At 35.1% G+C, this 21,510-nt stretch overlaps 1 protein-coding gene across 1 annotated transcript in view; it reads right to left on the bottom strand.

Moving 5' to 3' along the window:
- Positions 1–21,510, bottom strand: part of DACH2 (dachshund family transcription factor 2) — a 373,931-nt gene that overhangs the window by 112,994 nt on the left and 239,427 nt on the right. The window contains exons 5-6 of the mRNA XM_035028825.1: positions 15,766–15,901; positions 12,582–12,665 (exon numbers count right to left, since the gene is read on the bottom strand). Of these exons, the coding sequence (XP_034884716.1) occupies positions 12,582–12,665; positions 15,766–15,901 (220 nt within the window). The remainder of the gene's footprint in view (positions 1–12,581; positions 12,666–15,765; positions 15,902–21,510) is intronic.

Here is a 21,510-nt window from a genome sequence, read left to right as displayed (position 1 = left end):
CGTTTATTTGTGCTCTAATATTTATTATTTCCCTTCCTCTGCTGACTTTAGGGTTCATTTGCTTTCCTTTTCTAGCTTCTTTAGGTGAAATGTTAGGTTGTGTGTTTGAGATTTTTCTTGCTTCCCGAAGTAAACCTGTATTGCTATATACTTCCATCTTTGGACCACTTTTGCTGCATCCCCAATGTTTTAGACCATCATATTTTTATTTTCATTTGTTTCCATGTACTTTTTTATTTTTTCTTTAACATCCTGGTAAACCAATTCATTCTTTAGTAGAACATTCCTTACCCTGCATACATTTGTGGTCTTTCCAATTTTTTTCTTGTGGTTGACTTCAAGTTTCATAGCATTGTGGCCCAAAAATAAGCATGGTATGACTTCAATCTTTTTGTATTTTTTAAGGCCTGATTTGTGACCCTGTGTGTGATCTATTCTGGAGAATACCCATGTGCACTCAAAAATAATGTGTATTCTGCTGTTTTAAGATGAAATGTTCTGAATATATCTGTTAAGGTGATCTGGTCCAGTGGGTCATTCAAAGTCATTTTTCCTTGTTGATTTTCTGCTTAGATGATCTGTCCATTGCTGTAAGTGGGGTGTTAAAATCCCCTACTGTTATTGTATTATTATCAATGAGTTCCTTTATGTTTGTTATTAATTGATTTATGTATTTGGGTGCTCCCAAGTTGGGTGCATAAATATTTACAATTGTTAGATCTTCTCATTGGATAGACCCCTTTATTATGATATAGTGCCCTTCTTCAACTCTTGTTACAGTCTTTGGTTTAAAATCTAGTTTGCCTGATATAAATGCTCATACTCTGGGTTTCTTTTGATGTCCATTAGCATGATAAATGGTTCTCCATCCCCTCACTTTCATTCTGGAGGTGCCTTTAGGTCTAAAATGAATCTTTTGTAAGCAGTATATAGATGGGTCTTTTTAAAAAATTCATTCTGATACCCTATGTCTTCTGATTGGTTCATTTAGTCCATTTACATTCAGAGTGATTGTTGATAGATATGAATTTAGTGTTACTGTATTACCTGTAAAGTCAGTGTTTCTGGAGATTTTTTCTGATTCTTTCTAGTCTTTGTTGTTTTTTGTCTTTCTTTACCACTCAAAGATTTACCTTTAATGGTTCTTGCAGGGCTGGTTTAGTGATCATGAACTCTTTTATTTTATCTCATTTTTTGTTTGTCTGGGAAACTATCTCTGCTTGTATTCTGAGGGACAGCCTTGCTGGATAGTATTCTTGGCTGCAGATTTTTCCCACTCAACACCTTGAATATACCATGCAACTGTGTTCTGGCCTATAAGTTTCTGTGGAGATATCTACTGCTAACCTTATTTGTATTCCCTTATAAGTTAGGGATTTCTTTTCCCTTTCTGCTTTCATTAGTTTTTCCTTATCTCTGTATTTTGCATGTTTTACTACAATATGTTTTGGTGTTGGCCTGTTTTCTTGATTTTGATGGGAGTTCTCTTTGCCTACTGGACTTGTATTTAGTATATATTAGAACTCTCAGATTTCAAGATGTCCATTGACAGATGAATGGATAAAGAAGATGTGGTATATATATATGATGGAATATTATGCAGCTATCAAAAGGAATGAAATCTTGCCATTTGCAATGACGTGGATGGAACTGGAGGGTATTATGCTGAGCGAAATAAGTCAGTCAGAGAAAAACATGTATCATATGATCTCACTGATATGAGGAATTCTTAATCTCAGGAAACAAACAGGGTTGGAGTGGTAGGGGATGGGAGGGATAGGGTGGCTGGGTGATAGACATTGGGGAGGGTATGTGCTATGGTGAGCACTGAGAATTGTGTAAGACTGTTGAATCACAGACCTGTACCTCTGAAACAAATAATATATTATGTTAAAAAAAAAAAGAAGATAGCAGGAAGGGAAAAATGAAGGGAGGGAAATTGGAGGGGGAGATGAACCAACCATGAGAGTCTGTGGACTCTGAGAAATAAACTGAGGGTTCTAGAGGGGAGGGGGCGGGGGGATGGGTTAACCTGGTGATGGGTATTAAAGAAGGCACGTTCTGCATGGAGCACTGGGTATTATACACAAACAATGAATCATGGGACACTACATCAAAAACTAATGATGTAATGTATGGTGATTAATATAACATAATAATAAAAAAATAAAAAATACATTATATTGCTCTATAAATAATGGAGCATAGGGTGTTATATGCAAACAATGAATCATGGAACAGTACATCAAAAACTAATGATGTAATGCATGGTGATTTACATAACATAATAAAAAAATTTGTAAGAAAAAAAAGAACTCTCAAATCTTAGCAATATGAAAACAAGAAAACCCGTTAGAAAATGGGGATAAGACATGATGAGATGTTTCAACAAAAAGGATATACAGACAAAGGGGCTCAATATCACTAGCCATTAGAGAAATGCAAATTAAAATCACAATGATATCACTACACACACCTATGAGAACAGCTAACTTTAAAAAATGAAAAAAGGACAACACAAAATGCTGGCAAGGATGTGAAAAACTTGGAACACTCATATATTGTTTTTGGGAGTATAAATATGGCCCAGCTACTCTGAATGACAATTTGGCAGTTTGTTGTAATCTATATATACACTTCCTATGTGACCCAGCAATTGCACTTTTGGACATTTGTCCTGGAGAAATGAAAGTTATATTACATAAACACTTATACATAAATGTTCATGGAAGCTTTATTAATAACATGGAAAAATTGGAAACAAGAGATCCTACAATGGATGAATGGTTACACAACTACTCAGCAACAAAATGGAAAAATGGAAAAAATATTGACACATGCAACACTTTGGATGAATATTAAGAGAATTATGCTGAGTGAAATACAAGCTAATCTCAAAAAGTCATATAATGTATGATTCCATTTTTAGAACATTCTTAGAATGATGGAATTATAGAGATGGGAAACAGATTAGTGGTTCTCAGAAGTTAAGGATCATGGGGTAGGGATAGACAATAAGGGAATAGCAGGAGAGAACCCTGTGGTGATGGAACATGTATAGATTTGTGGTGGTGGTTACACAAATCTATACATGTGATATAATTCCATAGAAAGATACACACACAGACATATACACCAATGATTGTAGGTAAAACTGGTGAAATATGAATAAGGTATGTGGTTATAGCAATGTAAATTTTCTGACTTTCATGTTATAATTATGTAAGATATTGCTACTGGGAGAAATATTTGAAGGAAACACAAGATCTTTCTGTATTCTTTTTGAAACTTATTGTCAATCTACAATTGTTTCTAAATAAAAAAAAATAAATGAAGTTAATTCAAAGAAAATTTCCAAACTTTGTGTAGTGAAAGTATCATAGCCAATGAGGTTTAACCAAGAATGATTCTTGCTAAAAGAAAATTTCTAGTGAGATACGTCCTTTTGTCCTCTCATTTTTATTTACAATCACTGAAAAAATCACATAAAATGCATGAAACTATATATTCCACTTTCCTTTATGTATTTTAGCTTCATCACAAAGTTTATTTGTAATGATGTTTGTATTTTAGTTGGCTCAATACATTTGTCTCTCTTATTCAAGATAATATGATATTCAGAAGATATATTTTCCAATTTAAACAGTGTCAATATTCATTTCCCAACACCTAAATAGTGCCACTTGGTCTGAAAGATTTAGTGTAGTATCTAACATTGTCTCAGTAATGAAAAGAGAAAAACACTTGATTGAATAGAGAACATTTAAATTATTATAGTGTCAATATTTAGCCCAAATCCTGCTCTAAACTGAAATTAGTCCATTTGCATAAAAACAAATATGATAATTCTTTTATCCTAGATGAAATATACTTTAGATTCTTATGATCAAAGGAAGTTAAAATTATTAGCTTCTCATCTGTAGCCTGTGCACTGATTTAAAATATAATGATTCAGTGGACTCAGATCTTGAGCTAGATGATAAATTTATTTTTCCACTGTTTCTATAGAATTCTAGACTTGATCATCAGTACTTCTTGCACATGTGAAGTTATCAATAAATAAATTCAATACAAAATGCAAAATATCACAAATCTCTATTCCTGCTAGTGGCTTGGGCTGCCATGGGAACATGATCTTGTTTTGTGCCTTTGCTTCCACATGGTTTAAACTACAGTGAATAGTCACAACTGCTCTAAGGAATTCCAGAACTGACTGTTAAAAACCATGTAACAGAATGTTATAACATACACTTGATTTGCTCAATTTGTTTGACAAAGTCTGTGAAAAAAATAAAATTAAAGGCTTTTCTTAACTGATCAGTCAGTTTAGTCAAAATACTTGAGTCAAAACTAAAATACCAATTTTGGTAAGTCATTTTGGACACACTCTAAATGGACATCACTGCCAGGAAAGCCCAGACTTATACAGAGATGGAAATGTCTACATATGAAAATTCAAGGGAAAATGTAAATTATACAGACATGTATTGCACTGTCACCCCGTTTTATAAGGTACAGCAAGAGGTGGGTTACATGAAGCTTACTGTAATGGTATTTCTTCATTTTTCTGAAATTTCCACATTATAGCAAGGTGGCATTTTAGAATTTCTAGAACTATAAATCATTTTTTAAATCATGATGATATTACTCAAAGCAGATGTGAAAATATATGTTTGCCACAGGTGTATAAACTGCTTACTTGTCAAATTTAATAATGTTGAGACTTCTACATTAATTTATTTTTCTTTTAATAACTCAAATCTTTTGAATAGAATATATTTTATCTTAATATCACATATATAATTGGTAGAGTTTGACACCAAAAATCTCATTTAAAAGAAAGCTTTCCACTATAAACTTGGTGCAGTTTAATATGCCACTCCTATCTATTAATGTCCTTATCAGAATGTGTGACCAACCTATTTGATTGTAATGAGTAAAACTGCCATTCCACAGCAAGTGATTCAGAAATTCCAGTACATACTACTGTGTATTTTATGAAAATCAGTTACTGTACATCTGTACTAGCGCTCGAGTTTATTTTTCATAAGACACAGTAGTGTGCACTTGAGCACTGTAGCACACAGGCCAGCCCTAAATGCCATTTGGACTAATGGGGTTTGCATTTCTGATAGAATCACATGTATCATGTACAGCTTGAGATTTTCCTAGAAAAGTTGTTTTACTACCACACTGTCCTCCAAATAATCATGATTTGGTGGTAAAGAGTTCTCAGGAACAAATTGTTGCTGGATTAAGAATGAAATTGCATCTTTAACTAGAATTCCATTACCTGTATAAGAGCTTGGGTATTCTAATATACTAAAACTGGATTCTTCCATTCTGGCAAGTATTCTGAAATCAATCATTTATATCTTGGAGCCCCAGAGGGCATAGCCTTTCAGCATTTGGATAAGAAATGACTAAACATATGGCAAGGAAACCAACCATGGATCAATGAAATTAAAATCATACATTATTCCAAATTCTAACTAAAATGCTCATCTATGTAATTAGGAAGCAAGTTCAGTCTAGAGAAGAAAGATAAATTTCTCCATTAAGTCTTCAGCTCATGGAGTCTTTTTTCTATATATTATGTTTATCTTTAGTAGAGATAGAAAAATGCACCCTATACTGAAGTACAAACAGACCATTTGATGAACTGATAAATTATGTGTTAGCTTATGCTCTTTAGCTTAGAGTTACTGTTTAATTCACAATGACAGAAATAATGTATAGCCTATAATATATGCCAATATGTTTTCTTTTTCTCTTACCTTTTAGCCTTTTAAACAAAACTGTACTCAGTTTTCATATCAAGATAGCATGACTTTGGAGAGGAAAAGATGGCAGAGGAGCAGGGGACCCTATTCCAATCAGTCCCTGGAACTGAGCTGGATATCCACCAGACCACTCTGAACATCCATGAAATCAGCCTGAGATGTAAGAAGATATATCTGGATCTGTACAAACAGAATATCGCAGGCAGTTGGTTTCGAAGTATGAAGTGGGGAGATGTGATTCCGAGGGCACATAACCAAAGATAAAAGGAAGAAGGAGGGAGCCCAGTCATTGGGATCCTGCACTGTTGGTGAGAGATAGCCTCCTGAACTGGGGACAGGGCACAGACTCGCAGAGCAGTAACAGTGGGGAAAGGACTTTAGGGAAACCCTCTGGACTGAAACCTGGAGCAGCGGGGCCACCCATGTGAACTGGAGATGGCTGGTGGTTTTAGGAGCACAAAGGACAAAGACATGCCCTGACCTGGAGGTGAAGATTGGAAGTACTGCTGAGGGGCGCACAACCCAGGACACTGCAGTTTTTAGCAGCATAGACAAAAGCAGAGATAGTGTGGGCTGGAGAGTTCACTGAAGAACAGACTGTGATCTCTCTGTTCTGAGGCAGATGGTTGGAAATGATCTCCCCTGCTCTGACTCTAGGAAGAGATGTGGGAAGCCTCCAGAGAAAAAAAGGCCCCCAAAACCAGTTTTCACTGAGCCCATCCCCCCACCACAGGGGGCAGGACAACTGTGCCCAAATAGGGTTACCTGAGTAACAGTGCAGCGGGCCACTCCCCCAGAAGACAGGCTGGGAGAACAAGAGGCCAGCAACCCTAAGGTCCCTATAAAACAGGTGCACCTTGCGTGGGTTGTGGTCAATAATTTGGACTCTGTACATTCCCTCAATCACCCCTCAAGAGAATGACTAGGAGGAGTAACCCCCAAAATAGGAAAGACTCAGAGACTGTGACTTCTGCCACAGATTTACAAATGGATTCAGATATAGCCAAGATGTCGGAGATGGAATTCAGGGTAGCAGTTGTGAAGACAATAGCCAGAAAGGAGAAATTGATTAATGGCACTATAGAGTTTCTAAGGGTAGAAATGAAAGCTGAACTGGCAGAACTTAAAAATTCTATAAATGAGATCCAATCTGATCTAGATAATCTAACAGCTAGGGTAAGCGAGGCAGAATGAATTAGTGATCTAGAAGACCAATTGATAGAAAAGAAGGATAAAGAGGAGGCCAGAAGAAACAACTCAGAATCCATGAAAACAGAATCAGAGAAATAAGTGACACCAAGAAAGATTCCAGTGTCAAAATTATTGGGATCCCTGACTGGGTGGAAAGAGAGAGAGGACTAGAAGATATATTTGAGGAAATTGTAGCTGAGACCTTCCTTAATCTGGGGAATGAAAGAAACATTCATGTCTTAGAGGCAGAGGACCCCTCCCAAGATCAAGGAAAACAGGCCAACACCCCGGCATGTAATAATAAAACTCACAAATCTCAGAAGCAAGGAAACCATCTTAAGGACAGTTAGGGGGGAGAGATTCCTTATGTAAAGAGGGAGGAACATCAGAATAACATCAAACCTATCCACAGAGACCTGGCAAGCCAAAAAGGACTGGCAAGACATATTCAGGGTACTAAACGAGAAGAACATGCAGCCAAGAATACTCTATCTAGCAAGGCTGTCATTTAGAATGGATGGAGAGATGCAGAGTTTCTAAGACAAGCAGAAACTGAAAGAATATGTGACCACTAAGCTGGACCTACAAGAAATATTAAGGGGGATTCTATAAAAGGAGAAAGACCCCAAGAGTGATATACAACAGAAATTTACAGGGACAATCTATAAAAACAACGTCTTCACAGGCAATGTGATGACAATAAATTCATATCTTTCAAAAGTCACTCTCAATGTGACCGGCCTAAATGCTCCCATAAAATGGCACAGCATTGCAGACTGGATAAAAAGACAGAACCCACCCATATGCTGTTTACAAGAGACTCATTTTGAACCTAACGATACATCCAGACTGAAAGGGAAGGGATGGAGATGCATCTTCCATGCCAACGGACCTCAAAAGAAAGCTGGGGTCACAATTGTTACATCAGACAAATTAGATTTTAAATTAAAGATGGGGGCGCCTGGGTGGCTCAGTTGGTTAAGCGACTGCCTTCGGCTCAGGTCATGATCCTGGAGTCCCAGGATCGAGTCCCGCATCGGGCTCCCTGCTCAGCGGGGAGTCTGCTTCTCCCTCTGATCCTCCCCCTCTCATGCTCTCTGTCTCCCACTCTCTCTCTCAGATAAATAAATAAAATCTTTAAAAAAAAATAAAATAAATAAACTAAAGATGGTAGTTAAAGACACAGAAGGACGCTATATCATTCTTAAAGGGTCTATCCAACAAGAAAAGCTAACAATTGTAAATATCTATGGGAGCAGCCATCTACAGAAGCCAACTGTTAACCACAATAAGAGTCATATTGATAACAATACGTTAATTGTACGAGATCTCAATACTCCATTCTCAACAATAGACAGATCATCTAAGCAGAAAATCAACAAAGAAACAAGAACTTTGAATGATACACTGGACCAGATGGACCTCAAAGATATATAAAGAACATTCCACCCTAAAACAACAGAATACTCATTCTTCTCGAGTGCACATGGAACTTTCTCCAGAATAGACCGCATACTGGGTCACAAATCAGGTCTCAACCGATACCAAAAGATTGAGATTATTACCTGCATACTCTCAGACCATAATGCTTTAAAACTGGAACTCAATCATAAGAAAAATTTTGGCAGAAATTCAAACACTTGGAAGCTAAAGACCACTCTGCTCAAGAATGTTTGGGTCAAAGAATAACTTAAACAATTCATGGGAAACAATGAGAATGAAAACTCATCGGTCCAAAACCTATGGGAAGCTGCAAAGGCGGTCCAAAGGGGGAAACACATAGCTATCCAAGCCTCACAAAAAGAAAGAAAAAAAAAAAAAGAAAAGAAAAATCCCGAATTCACCAACTAACTTTACACTTTAAAGAACTAGAGAAAAAGCAACAAATGATGCCTAAGCCATGCTTTAGAAGAGAAATAATTAAGATTAGAGCAGAGATCAATGAATTAGAAACCAGAAACACAGATCAGATCAACAAAACTAGAAGCTGGTTCTTTGAAAGAATTAATAAGATCAATAAACCACTGGCCAGAATTATCCAAAAGAAAAGAGAAAGGACCCAAACTAATAAAATTATGAATGAAAGGGGAGAGATCACAACTAACACCAAGGAAATAGAAACAATTATTAGAAATTATTATTAACAACTCTATGCCAATAAAGCAAGCAAGCTGGAAGAAATGGATGCCTTCCAGGAAACCTATAAACTGCCAAGACTGAAACAGGAAGAAACTGACAACCTGAATAGGCCAATAACCAGTAACGAGATTGAAGCAGTGATCCAAAACCTCCCAAAAAACAAGAGTGCATGGCCTGATGGATTCCCTGAGGAACCTACCAAACATTCAAAGAAGAAATAATACTTATTTTCCTGAAGGTGTTTCAAAAAATAGAAACAGAAGGAAAGCTTCCAGACTCATTCAATGAGGCCAGCATAACCTTGATCCCTAAACCAGGCAAAGACCCCATCAAAAAGGAGAATTTCAGACTGATATCCCTGATGAATATGGATTCCAAAATCCTCAACAAAATCCTAGCTAATAGGATCCAACAATACATTAAACGGATCATCCACCACAACCAAGTGGGATTTATCCCCGGGATGCAAGCATGGTTCAACATTCACAAATCAGTCAGTGTGATAGAACACATTAATAAGAGGAGAGAGAAGAACCATATGGTCCTCTCAACTGATGCAGAAAAAGCATTTGATAGCATACAGCATCTTTTCCTGATTAAAACTCTTCAGAGTATAGGGATAGAGGGAATATTCCTCAAGTTCATAAAATCCATCTGTGAAAAACCCACAGTGAATATCATCCTCAATGGGGAAAAGCTGAGAGCCTTTCCCTTAAGATCAGGAACACGACAAGGATGCCCACTCTCGCCACTGTTGTTCAACATAGTACTAGAAGTCCTAGCCACAGCAATCAGACAACAGAAAGAAATAAAAGCATTCAAATTGGTAAAGAAGCAGTTACTCTCTCTCTTTGCAGATGACATGATACTTTATGTGGAAAACCCAAAAGACTCCACCCCCAAATTACTAGAACTCATACAGCAATTCAGTAATGTGGCAGGATACAAAATCAATGCACAGAAATCAATTACTTTCTAATACACTAACAATGCAACTGTAGAAAGAGAAATTAGAGAATCTACTCCATTTACAATAGCACCCAAAACCATAAGATACCTCGGAATAAACCTAACCAAAGAGGTAAAAGATCTATACTCTAGGAACTACAGAATACTCATGAAAGAAATTGTAGAAGACACAAAAAGATGGAAAAACATTCCATGCTCATGGATCGGAAGAATAAACATTGTTAAAATATCTATGCTACCCAGAGAAATCTATACCTTCAAGGCCATCCTGATCAAAATTCCAATGACATTTTTCAAAGTGCTGGAACAAACAATCCTAAAATTTGTATGGAATCAGAAAAGACCCCAAATCGCCAAGGAAATGTTGAAAAGGAAAAACAAAGCTGGGGGTATCACGTAGCCTCATTTCAAGCTATATTACAAAGCAATGATCACCAAGACAGCATGGTACTGGCACAAAAACAGACATATAGACCAATGGAACAGAATAGAGAGCCCAGATATGGACCCTCAACTCTATGGTCAAATAATCTTCAACAAAGCAGGAAAAAATATGCAATGGAAAAAAGACAGTCTCTTCAATAAATGGTGCTGGGAAAATTGGACAGCTACATATAGAAGAATGAAACTGGAACATTCCTTTATAGCATACACAAAGATAAACTCAAAATGGATGAAAGACCTCAATGTGAGACAGGAATCCATCAAAATCCTAGAGGAGAATATAGGCAGTAACCTCTTCGACATTGGCCATGACAACTTCTTCAAGATAGAACTCCAATGTCTAGTGAAGCAAAAGCAAAGATGAACTTTTGGGACTTCATCAAGATAAAAAGCTTCTGCACAGCAAAGGAAACAGTCAACAAAACAACGAGGCAACCCACAGAATGGGAGAAGATATTTGCAAATGACACTACAGACAAAGTGCTGATTTCCAAGATTTATGAAGAATTTCTCAAACTCAACACCCAAAAACCAAATAATCAGATCAAAAAATGCGCAGAAGATACAAACGGACACTTCTCTGAAGAAGACATACAAATGACTAACAAACACATGAAAAAATGCTCATCATCATTAGCCATCAGGGAAATTCAAATCAAAACCACATTGAGATACTACCTCACACCAGTTAGAATGGCAAAAATTGACAGGGAAAGAAACAACAAATGTTGGAGAGGTTGTGGAGAAAGGGGAACCCTCTTACACTGTTGGTGGGAATGCAAGTTGGTACAGCCACTTTGGAAAACAGTGTGGAGGTGCCTCAAAAAATTAAAAAATAGAGCTAGCCTATGACCCAGCAATCGCACTCCTGGTTATTTACCTCAAAGACACAGATGTAGTGAAAGAAGGGCCATATACACCCAAATGTTCATAGCAGCAATGTCTGCAATAGCCAAACTGTGGAAAGACCCAAGATGCCCTTCAACAGATGAATGGATAAAGAAGATGTGGTTCATATATACAATGGAATACTACTTAGCCATCAGAAAGAATGAGTACCCAACTTTTACATCAACATGGATGGGATTGGAAGAGATTATGCTAAGTGAAATAAGTCAAGCAGAGAAAGTCAATTATCATACGGTTTCACTTGTTTGTGGAACATAAAGAATAACATGGAGGACATTAGGAGAAGGAAGGGAAAAATGAAGGGGGGAGGGAATCGGAGGGAGAGATGAACCATGAGAGACTATGGACTCCATGAAACAAACTGTGGGTTTTACAGGGAGGGGGGTGGGGGGATGGGTTAGCCTGGTGATGGGTGTTAAAGAGGGCACGTACTGCATGGAGCACTGGGTGTTATAGGAAAACAGTGAATCATGGATCACTACACCAAAAACTAATGATATATTGTATGGTGACTAACATAACATAATTAAATTAAATTAAATTTTTAAAAGTTAGCATGACTTTGAAATTCTTACTCTCCTTACCTTCTTTAAACTGATATCCTAAGAAAAAAACTATATACTGTGCAGAGATGATACATGTACTTCAGTGGATCAAAATCTAGTTTGACATCATATCTATCAACATTCTAGATAAATACTTGATCGGAGTAACTTCCTAAGCTTTCATTTGAAATGCCCAAGTAAGCATATATTTTAAAAATCTCTTTTGATTGTTGGAGGAACATCTTTTCTCCATTACAGCAACTCAGTTTTTCAAATGTAACTATCAAATGGTGAGTCATTTAAACATAGTTAAAAAAGTGCATATATAAGTCAGATATTTCTGATCAGGCATAATAAAAGGGCATAAAGTGAAGTTTCCAACCACAAGCACAGAAAAACTTCAGGCTGATATGTAATTTATTAACATTAAATAAACAAGCTTCAGGTAAGTGTATTTTTTTTTACTACTAATATAATTTATCTAAAGCCAGTACAAATTTATTCTGTTTAGGAAATGTGGTTGCAAGATACAGCACTAGCATGTTAATTCAGTTACTACCTAATATTTATATGTCCAACAAATAAGCAAAAATCATTTTACCTTTATTATCCCTTTGGAATTTTTTGATGGTTGGTCCATTATCCTGATCAACAGTAAGTTCCTCTCTATTGTTGGGCATCATAGCTATAAATAAAAGATAAAACTGAGTAATTTTCTTGCAAAACACCCAAAAGAAAAGTAGAAAAGTATTATATAAATAACTATTTTACTCCAATAACAACTAACATGAATTGTATACATCTCTATCTGAAACAGTGGAATCATTAGTGTTGGTTTGATGATTATGTAGTTTAAAAATCAATAAACTGCTCAATCATGTGAATTTTTAAAGTGGAATTAATATGTAGTGCATATATAATTGCCCACATATTTTTTAAATCATTTTAAATGTTTGCTCTTTTAAAATTCATATGCAAATTAGCTATTTACCTGCATAATTAATAATATAGTTCCCAAAATGTTTCCAGAATTTATCACTTAATTTCATGAGTTTAAAATCATTACAGATAACTCACTTTATTGAGTTTTTTTTTTTACAAATACATATAGCAAAATTAATAGGTAAAGTATAACTTTCTGGTAATTATTATAAATGCTTTTTCACAAACCATTTATATTGAAAAAGGGAAAAGTGTGCCAATTTTCATAGTTTATCATTTAATTCTCTTTTGTTATATTTGTTTATATCATTATATTGCTAGCGGCTCCTGGGTAGCACAGTCAGTTAAACGTCTGCCTTTGGCTCAGGTCATGATCCCAGGGTCCTGGGATTGAGCCCCATGTCTAGCTCCCTACTCAGTGGGGAGCCTGCTTTCCCTCTCCTCCCTGCTCATGCTCTCTTGCTATCTCTGTCTCTCTTTCTCAAATAAATTAATAAAATCTTTTAAAAAACATTATATTCACAGACCTGTACCTCTGAAACAAATAATACATTATATGTTAAAAAAAAAAAAAAGAGGAAGAAGATAGCAGGAGGGGAAGAATGAAGGGGGAGACGAACCATGAGAGACTATGGACTCTGAGAAACAAACTGAGGGTTCTCTAGGGGAGGGGGTGGGGGGATGGGTTAGTCTGATGGGTATTAAAGAGGGCACGTTCTGCATGGAGCACTGGGTGTTATACACAAACAATGAATCATGGAACACTACATCAAAAACTAATGATGTAATGTATAGTGATTAACATAACATAATAATAAAAAAATACCAAAATGCATTATATTGCTCTATAAGTAAAATATGGTCACTTTAAACCAAAAATCCTCAAACTTTTTTTCTTTTTTTGTTTTAGACAATCTCACAATCATGCTTGGACACCTGGGAATATGCATAGACAGCCTAATTACTGCCAGTGGAATTAGAAATGTTTTATGTGGTTGATATATTTTTTAGAATACTATATTGTTTTAGAAATATTTGATTTTATTTCTAAGTGTAAGATACTATTCCCTTAAAATATATTTATCACATAGTATATTTCCCTATGTGTTCTGCTCTTAGCCAGCCCTCAATAAATAATTCTCTCTCTCCCTTTTCTCTCTCCCCCACCCCTCATTAATACAAAGATTATCCTGACAAAATAATGTGTGTTTTGGTTTCTTGATTCGTTAATGGTATCTGGCTCTATCTGCTTTTCTTGCTCAGACTCCCTTAAATCAGTTGCACACAGTTGTAACAACCAGGTAGTCTGTGTCCCAAAAGCTGTGATAAAGTAAAGCTAGAAGACCCATCACCTCTTCCAGGAATTGAACTTACTCCCTTAGGGCATTAACCTCAAGTTCTAGCTCAGTGGTTCTTAACTCTGGTTGCATGTTAGAATATCATGAGGAGACACTGAAAATCAAAACAAAGCAGTGCTGCCAGGCTCTATTCCAGACGAGGTAAATCAGACTCTGAGCATGTAACCTGGGCATTCATATCTGTAAATGTTCCACAAGTGATTATAATGGGTGCCAGATTTGAGACTCATTGCGCTTACTATGAGCCACAAACAATATATAATATTGACAGGCTAAATGAGACTTGGATGAATTTCCAGAAGGGAGAAATAATCTTCATCCTTCCCCAGCACAAATTCAGAAACTAACACTTCTGTTAATCCCTCAAATTCCTCTCCTCCCCACAAAAAAAACCCCAGAAAAACAAAAAACAAAAAAACATTATTTTGGAGAGGCTTAAAGCAATCACTATTATGGTGTATAAAAACTTAGAGTTCATATAAAGAACAATTTTATAGAGTAAGACTAAAAGAGGAACAGAAATCATTTTTCCTAAAGGAAATGGATATTTAAGAAATTGGATTGTGTAGATACAAAAGATTAATAAAGATTTTACCTATCTCATTTAGTTCATAATTATTATATACTAGATGAGAATTTGTTACAACTGAATGCACTTGGTAACATCTGTATACCTGAGTAAAATCAGACAGCAAGGGATAATAAACAATCAAGGTAAAGCCACATAGACAATAAGAGTGCTTATCCCTCACATTTCCTTAGCACTTTAAACTTCTGAAGTGTTTTCCCACGTATTATTTCATTTGACCTCACAAAAATCCAGTGCATTAGGCATGGCAGTAATTATTTCCATATATTAGGTAAAGAAACTCATGATGGTTAAGTGACATACCCAAGGTCTCATAGCTACTCAGTGCCAGAACTATGGCTAGATTCAAGTCTCCAATATGCCACATCACTGACAATACCATTATAGTCTTTCTGGAATAGTGTCTATGGTGTAAGGCTTCTGAGATAATAAAAAAATAAAGAAAGGGAAAATATTAAATATTTTTGATCCAAATTATTGAGATTGTAGCAAATTATATCTTGATTCACTTTTTAATCACTCTTAAATGATCAACTGTTTAAAAGATATTTTATCTTTCATTATTCAAAGATGCTGTGAATGTAACAAGTGTATTTCTTCATGTGAACTGTTAAATATCAATATGTTGAACTAACATATAGTCTACAAAAATCCCATCATATTGTTCTGATAGAATCCAGTGACACAGTAAATGAAGACACTTTCAGAGAAGAAACTTCTAACACTTTAAGTTTCATTTTGTTGTTCATATTGCTTCAGCACTAAAAAAATGACCACTTCAAAAAGTCATTTTTATTAAGGAGGCATCAACCCCCCAGCTCTCCCTTTTCTATTGACTAATGAAGAAATTCCCAAAAGGATATCTTTTAATTCTTTGTTTTAGATGAGATACTTACCCATCCTCTCTGAGTGGTGATCCATCTGAGAGGGAGAGCTGGACACACTGCTGCTGGGGTGGGAGGAAGTCTGACTCCTAGGATGATGATTCTCTTCCAGAGAGGGAACAGGAGAAGGACTCTCTGGGATCCGTTCCTGACACAAGGAAACACAACAGTAAATGTCATCTGTTCACCAAGTTTTTCATGTTGGTTGAGTCCATAATATTTGAAATGTTGACCTCTCAGTTATCCCAAAAGCATGCATGTTCATGATACTTGGTCTTAAACGTGTATCTTTAGACAAATACATATTTTTTGTTCTTGTAAAATTAATGGGATATTATGAGGGCTAAATAAGAGAACGTGAAAGGGCTCAGTGCCATGTTGGATATATGTTAGAGGTTCAAGAAAGGTTAGTTTCCATTTCCTTTCCTAGAAAATTCAGGAAGAATTATGAACATAGGTGTGCAGTGAAGATTACTGTTATTGTAAACTCTTAAATTTATATAAAGTATATGCCAAAGCCTGGAGGGTGATCCTACTCTCTAAGAAGATCTTCCAAAAGTAAACACTTGAAAACCTAGGAATAAAACTCACACGTAGTGGCATCTGGTAAATATTGAGTCTTTCTGCACAAATAAAAATTATGGAAACTATGGAAACAATATACATGCACTCTATCAGACCTTAGGAATTTATGTTGAATTCTGCCAGCAAAATGGTTTGGTAGTCACAGGACACAATGATAGGTTTTCCAAACTAACACTAAAACCTGTCAATAACAATTGCTTAGTATTATTTAGATTTTTATAGTTTTAAATAATGAATTTGAATAAAAATAAAACATTTATTTTACATACCTTTACAGTAACTGTTATAGTCCTCAAGACTTTTGTGATTATGAATATTGCTATAAAACTCTGAAATTATTCACTATGTTTATACATCACAACTTGATGAATAAATCTGACAATCATTCAATTAATTCAATCACTAGAAGAACCAAATTGCTATGTTTATGCATATATGCAATAAATGTGACGGGGTAATAGACATGCTGGGACAGAGAATGTTTGTTCTATAAAATATTTAGTTCATCCATAATAAATTTCTTAAATATTCTAATTATCTGTAATTACAACATCAGTATTCTAATCATCATAACATTAAGAATTAGTTTTTCAAATAAGTACTTGTACATTTTCACATTGATTTTGCATGAGAGGCCTAAAATTTATAAATTCCCTAAAGAAAACTGTTGTTTGTTTAAATACAAAAGTAATAGCATGAGAGTTAAAGCTTATTATTTCATTAGCAGAAGTTAACATTTTGCAATGTCTATCATTGTAGCAGGCAGAATAGTGGCCCCCAAAATGGCCACTCCACATCCTAATGACTGAGACCTATGAATATGTTGCATCACATGTGAATATGTTACATCACATGGTAAATGGATTTTTCAGATGTGTTTGAGAACGTTGATATAGATAAATTGCACTTAGAGGCAGAAAGGGAAGGTCAGAGGAAGATATTATGGAAGAATAATCAGAGAAATATAACCTTTCTGGCTTTGAAGATGGATGAAGGGAACCAGGAGGCAAGAAATGTGGGTGGCTTCTAGAAGGTGGAAAAGCAAGGAAATAGATTCATCCCTGGAAGCTACAGAAAGAAATGCAGCCCTGCCAACACCTTGATTTTAGCTCAGTGGTGTCTATGTTAGACATCTGACCTACAGAACCATAAGAAAATAAATTTGCATTGTTTTAAGCCACTATGTCATATTTTGTTATAGTAGAAATAAAATACTAATACAATCATCAATATAGTTTTGTTTTTAAATGGTGTTTTGTATTATTGCTTAACATATAATTAACATCCAATAATTTTAATAAAATGAATAGTAGACTTTGAGTATATTAGCTGCAATATTATATCCTAATTAAATACTGATAATTATAATAAATTTATGTTACACTTTAAAGGCTCTATAACTGTTGTCATACCTCAAAAACAAATGTTTTAAGACATAGAAATATACATTTCATTTATATTTACTATACAGATAAATATCTAGCTGTAACACTACATGTACAGTACAAAATAAAAAGAAACATATAAGCAAAGCAGAAGAAAAGAATCAAGTTTTTATTTTCTAAATAATTACACTTGTATTCCAGAGTGATGGTATGGGGATAGACAGCAAGGTATATACAGCCTTTGTACCACATTCTTTTACTTTCTGAGAAGACTAGTAGTTCATTGTGAAATTCAACTTAAACTGTCATGATCAAAAATAAATTCTTTAAATAGTATATGTACACAAACACACACCAATGCAAGGATTTTTATATATAAGGTCAAAAAAAATTTTTTTTTTGGCTTTCACTGTCCTCAACGATTCTATGCCAAAATATGTATATAAAGTGTAGAACATTCAGTGTTTGTCTTTGAATTGTAACATTGAAAATTTGTTGAAAAAATATGTAATTCAATGAACTACATTTAGGTTTCATGGGCATCTGAATGAATGGACAGGGACAAAGTACAGCAGTTACTAGACAAAAATAGAACTGAGCAAAAAAATCACTGTATGGTGACAAACAGGAATCATACACACAGCAATATATGCTGCCATAATAAAAATGGAAAATTTTTAAGTTGTTTCATAAAATTGATGGTTTGGAAAAACAAGAGAATCCAACTGACAATGATACTTGCTCTTGTCCACTCTGCCTAATAAAAAATGAAAGCTCGGGCGCCTGGGTGGCTCAGTTGGTTAAACGACTGCCTTCGGCTCAGGTCATGATCCTGGAGTCCCGGGATCGAGTCCCGCATCGGGCTCCCTGCTCGGCGGGGGGTCTGCTTCCCCCTCTGCCCTCTTCCCTCTCGTGCTCTCTGTCTCTCATTCTCTCTCTCTCAAATAAATAAATAAAATCTTAAAAAAAAAAAAAAAATGAAAGCTCATTTTGAATTTTTTTTTAAAAGTTGAAAGGACATCTACACAAATAGAAAAATGCTATGAAAATGAGAAAAAATACAATACTATAAAGGAAGATCCCCCCAAATACTTAAATTAGTTAAAGATCAAATAATATTAACTCAAATAACTTACTCTTCAACTCCTTCTTTGACATTTTCAACACCATATTAAGTGAAACAATAAACTAACTTTGAAAAAATGATTTATAATGAAGTACTGTATGGTGACTAACATAACAATTAAAAAAAAACATGATTTAGAGTGACAGTAACATTTTGCATAAAGTAATATATCTGCTTTAAGATTTCATTGCCTGCACTTTCCAAATTCAATCAAGGTTCAGTTCATTGTTATTGTTTTCCTATGGCATCAGAGAGGTCAGACTTTTTTCACCATGTAAACTGTATTATGTAAGTTCAGTGCCTTATATTGATTAAGAGTTAGGTGGGTTTAAAAATATATATATATCTGTGTAGAGCTGGGAATGTTTAATTTCTCTTAAATAATTAATAGTTCTATGAACAATTTCTTCTTTGCAAGTAAACAGATCCATTTTTCATCCCTATAATGAGTATGCATCTATTTAGCTACTTAACTACAATGTGCTTTGGTTCATTAGGTGGCTACTGTTGTGTCTCAGCCTAGTTAAAATTTCACAGCAAGTTAATGTGTTTTATTACAAATGAGAACACAAGTGATAACGTCCTCATCATTTGCCAAATACAGGGTTAACACTATTTGCAACAAATCAATAGGGGTATTTAAAAAGGAAAATTGCAACTCTAAAACCCCAATCATTTTTAGTCATTGATGACTTAATTTTATTTGGCATTTATGATTTTACAACCCTGTTACACTTCATGTATTTCATTTGGGCCCATTGACAATAGCTGTAGCTCTTCTGAAACACTACAGGTCTTTTCCAGATTCAAAGTAGCAAAGGGGAGACATTTCCAAAATTGATACATACTTACCCAATCAAATCCCCATTTTCCCTGCAATTAGTAAAATTATCTGTAATAATAACTCAGATTCTAGCATATATGTATAGTTCAAGGCTTACGCCTAAAATGAAAGAAACATTACAGAAAATGTTATTAATTAGTACATACTATCCCCTCTTTCATCATACTTTTCCCCTTTTGGGAGGTATATATCACAAATGGTCAAAGGAGACATTCATCATATTAAATCATTTGAAAGTACACTTGAACCTTAATAAAAAATAGGGTCAATGCTTAGAAAATTCAGTTTTACACAAGGTTTAACACAGTCAATTTGGTTTAGGATTTAGTTTATTGGCAGTAAAGTATCAACTCTGCCCATTTTCATGCAGATCCTTTATTTCATCTCAATATATTCCTTTATGTCCTTGGAAATATGGTGGTATACATGGAATGTATGAAGTACTAATAAATGCATATTAAACATGTATTTATATGTATGTGTACATGTGTGTAGTTGCCTTTTACTAACAACTGTATCAATCAATGTTAAATTGTTACCTCTGACATTTTATTATATTATTATCAAGTATTCAGTGTGATTATGTATTATATAATTTGTCTTTTTATTTTTAATTGGAATTCAACTCTCACTGTAATTATGTTTCCAAATGCTAATCTATTAATGAGTTCCTAAAGGATTTAATGGCATTTCACTACTGAGGAGTGGCTTTTGGAAGTTTGTCTGAGCGCTAGATATTTTATCCATGCATTTGTCTTGATATTTCATATTAAATTGATGTGCTCCTTCTTACTGTCACCAGAGTTCTGCAGAAACAGAACAGATTGTAACTTGACAGACTTTAATAATAAAATCAGGGACAGGGAAATGAAAAGTTTATTCATTGTTGCTGCTAACTTGGGTTACTACTATTCCTGAGGAAGAATATGAGGCCCAAATTTGGTTTCTGAATAATATTGGAAACTTGACAACTTATGGATCTTTATAAATCAGTTTAAGAATTAGTCTGTGGGGGTGCCTGGGTGGCTCAGCCAGTTAAGTGCCCAACTCTTGGTTTTGGCTCAGATCATGATCTTGGGGTCCTGGGATCAAGCCCTGTATTAGGCTCTGTGCTTAGCAGGGAATCTGTGGATTCTCTCTCCCTCTCCCTCTGCCCCTACCCCTGCTCATGCTCTCTCTCTAAAATGAATAAACAAATAAATCCTTGTTATAAAAAAAGATTTAGTCTGTGTTCCACAATCACCAATTTACAATTTTATTAAAGTTAACATAAACAAATATGGCAGGTTTTTCATGAATTAAAAAAAAATAGGCAGATTGGGGATGCATCTGGAACATGTAACCATGAAACAGTCCAAAATCATAGGCATACCCTTCATGTGATCTGTTATATTAGGGCAAAGGACCCTTTCACATCTTCAATGAGATCAACTTGTTCTGGAAGAGGCTGACAGCTTAAGAGAATCAGTCATAATATCTGTTCATAACTTGCAAATGCCCTCGAGTGGGAAAATGGATAGTTCAGTGGGAAAATACAAGGCTTCCAAATTATGTTTTGGGCTTGGACCTCGGCCATCCACTCAAACACACACACACACACACACACACACACACACACACACACACCTCAGTTCTCACTCAATGCATCTTCATCTTATGTTCTAAAAGACAGTAATTGCTTTGTCTTTCCATAGAGCATTGTTTTTCTTTTTCAAGTTTTATTTAAATTCCAGTTAGTTAAAGTGGAATATTAGTTTCAGGTATAGAATTTAAAATAAAGACACAACTAGTGATTTTTTTCAGTGGATTTAAATTAT

Source organism: Mirounga leonina, unplaced genomic scaffold (assembly GCF_011800145.1).
Source record: "Mirounga leonina isolate KUSES-001 unplaced genomic scaffold, KU_Mleo_1.0 Mir_204, whole genome shotgun sequence".
Lineage (NCBI taxonomy): Eukaryota > Metazoa > Chordata > Mammalia > Carnivora > Phocidae > Mirounga > Mirounga leonina.
The sequence above is the reverse complement of the archived record's forward strand: the minus strand, read 5'-3'. Positions and strand labels throughout refer to the sequence as shown.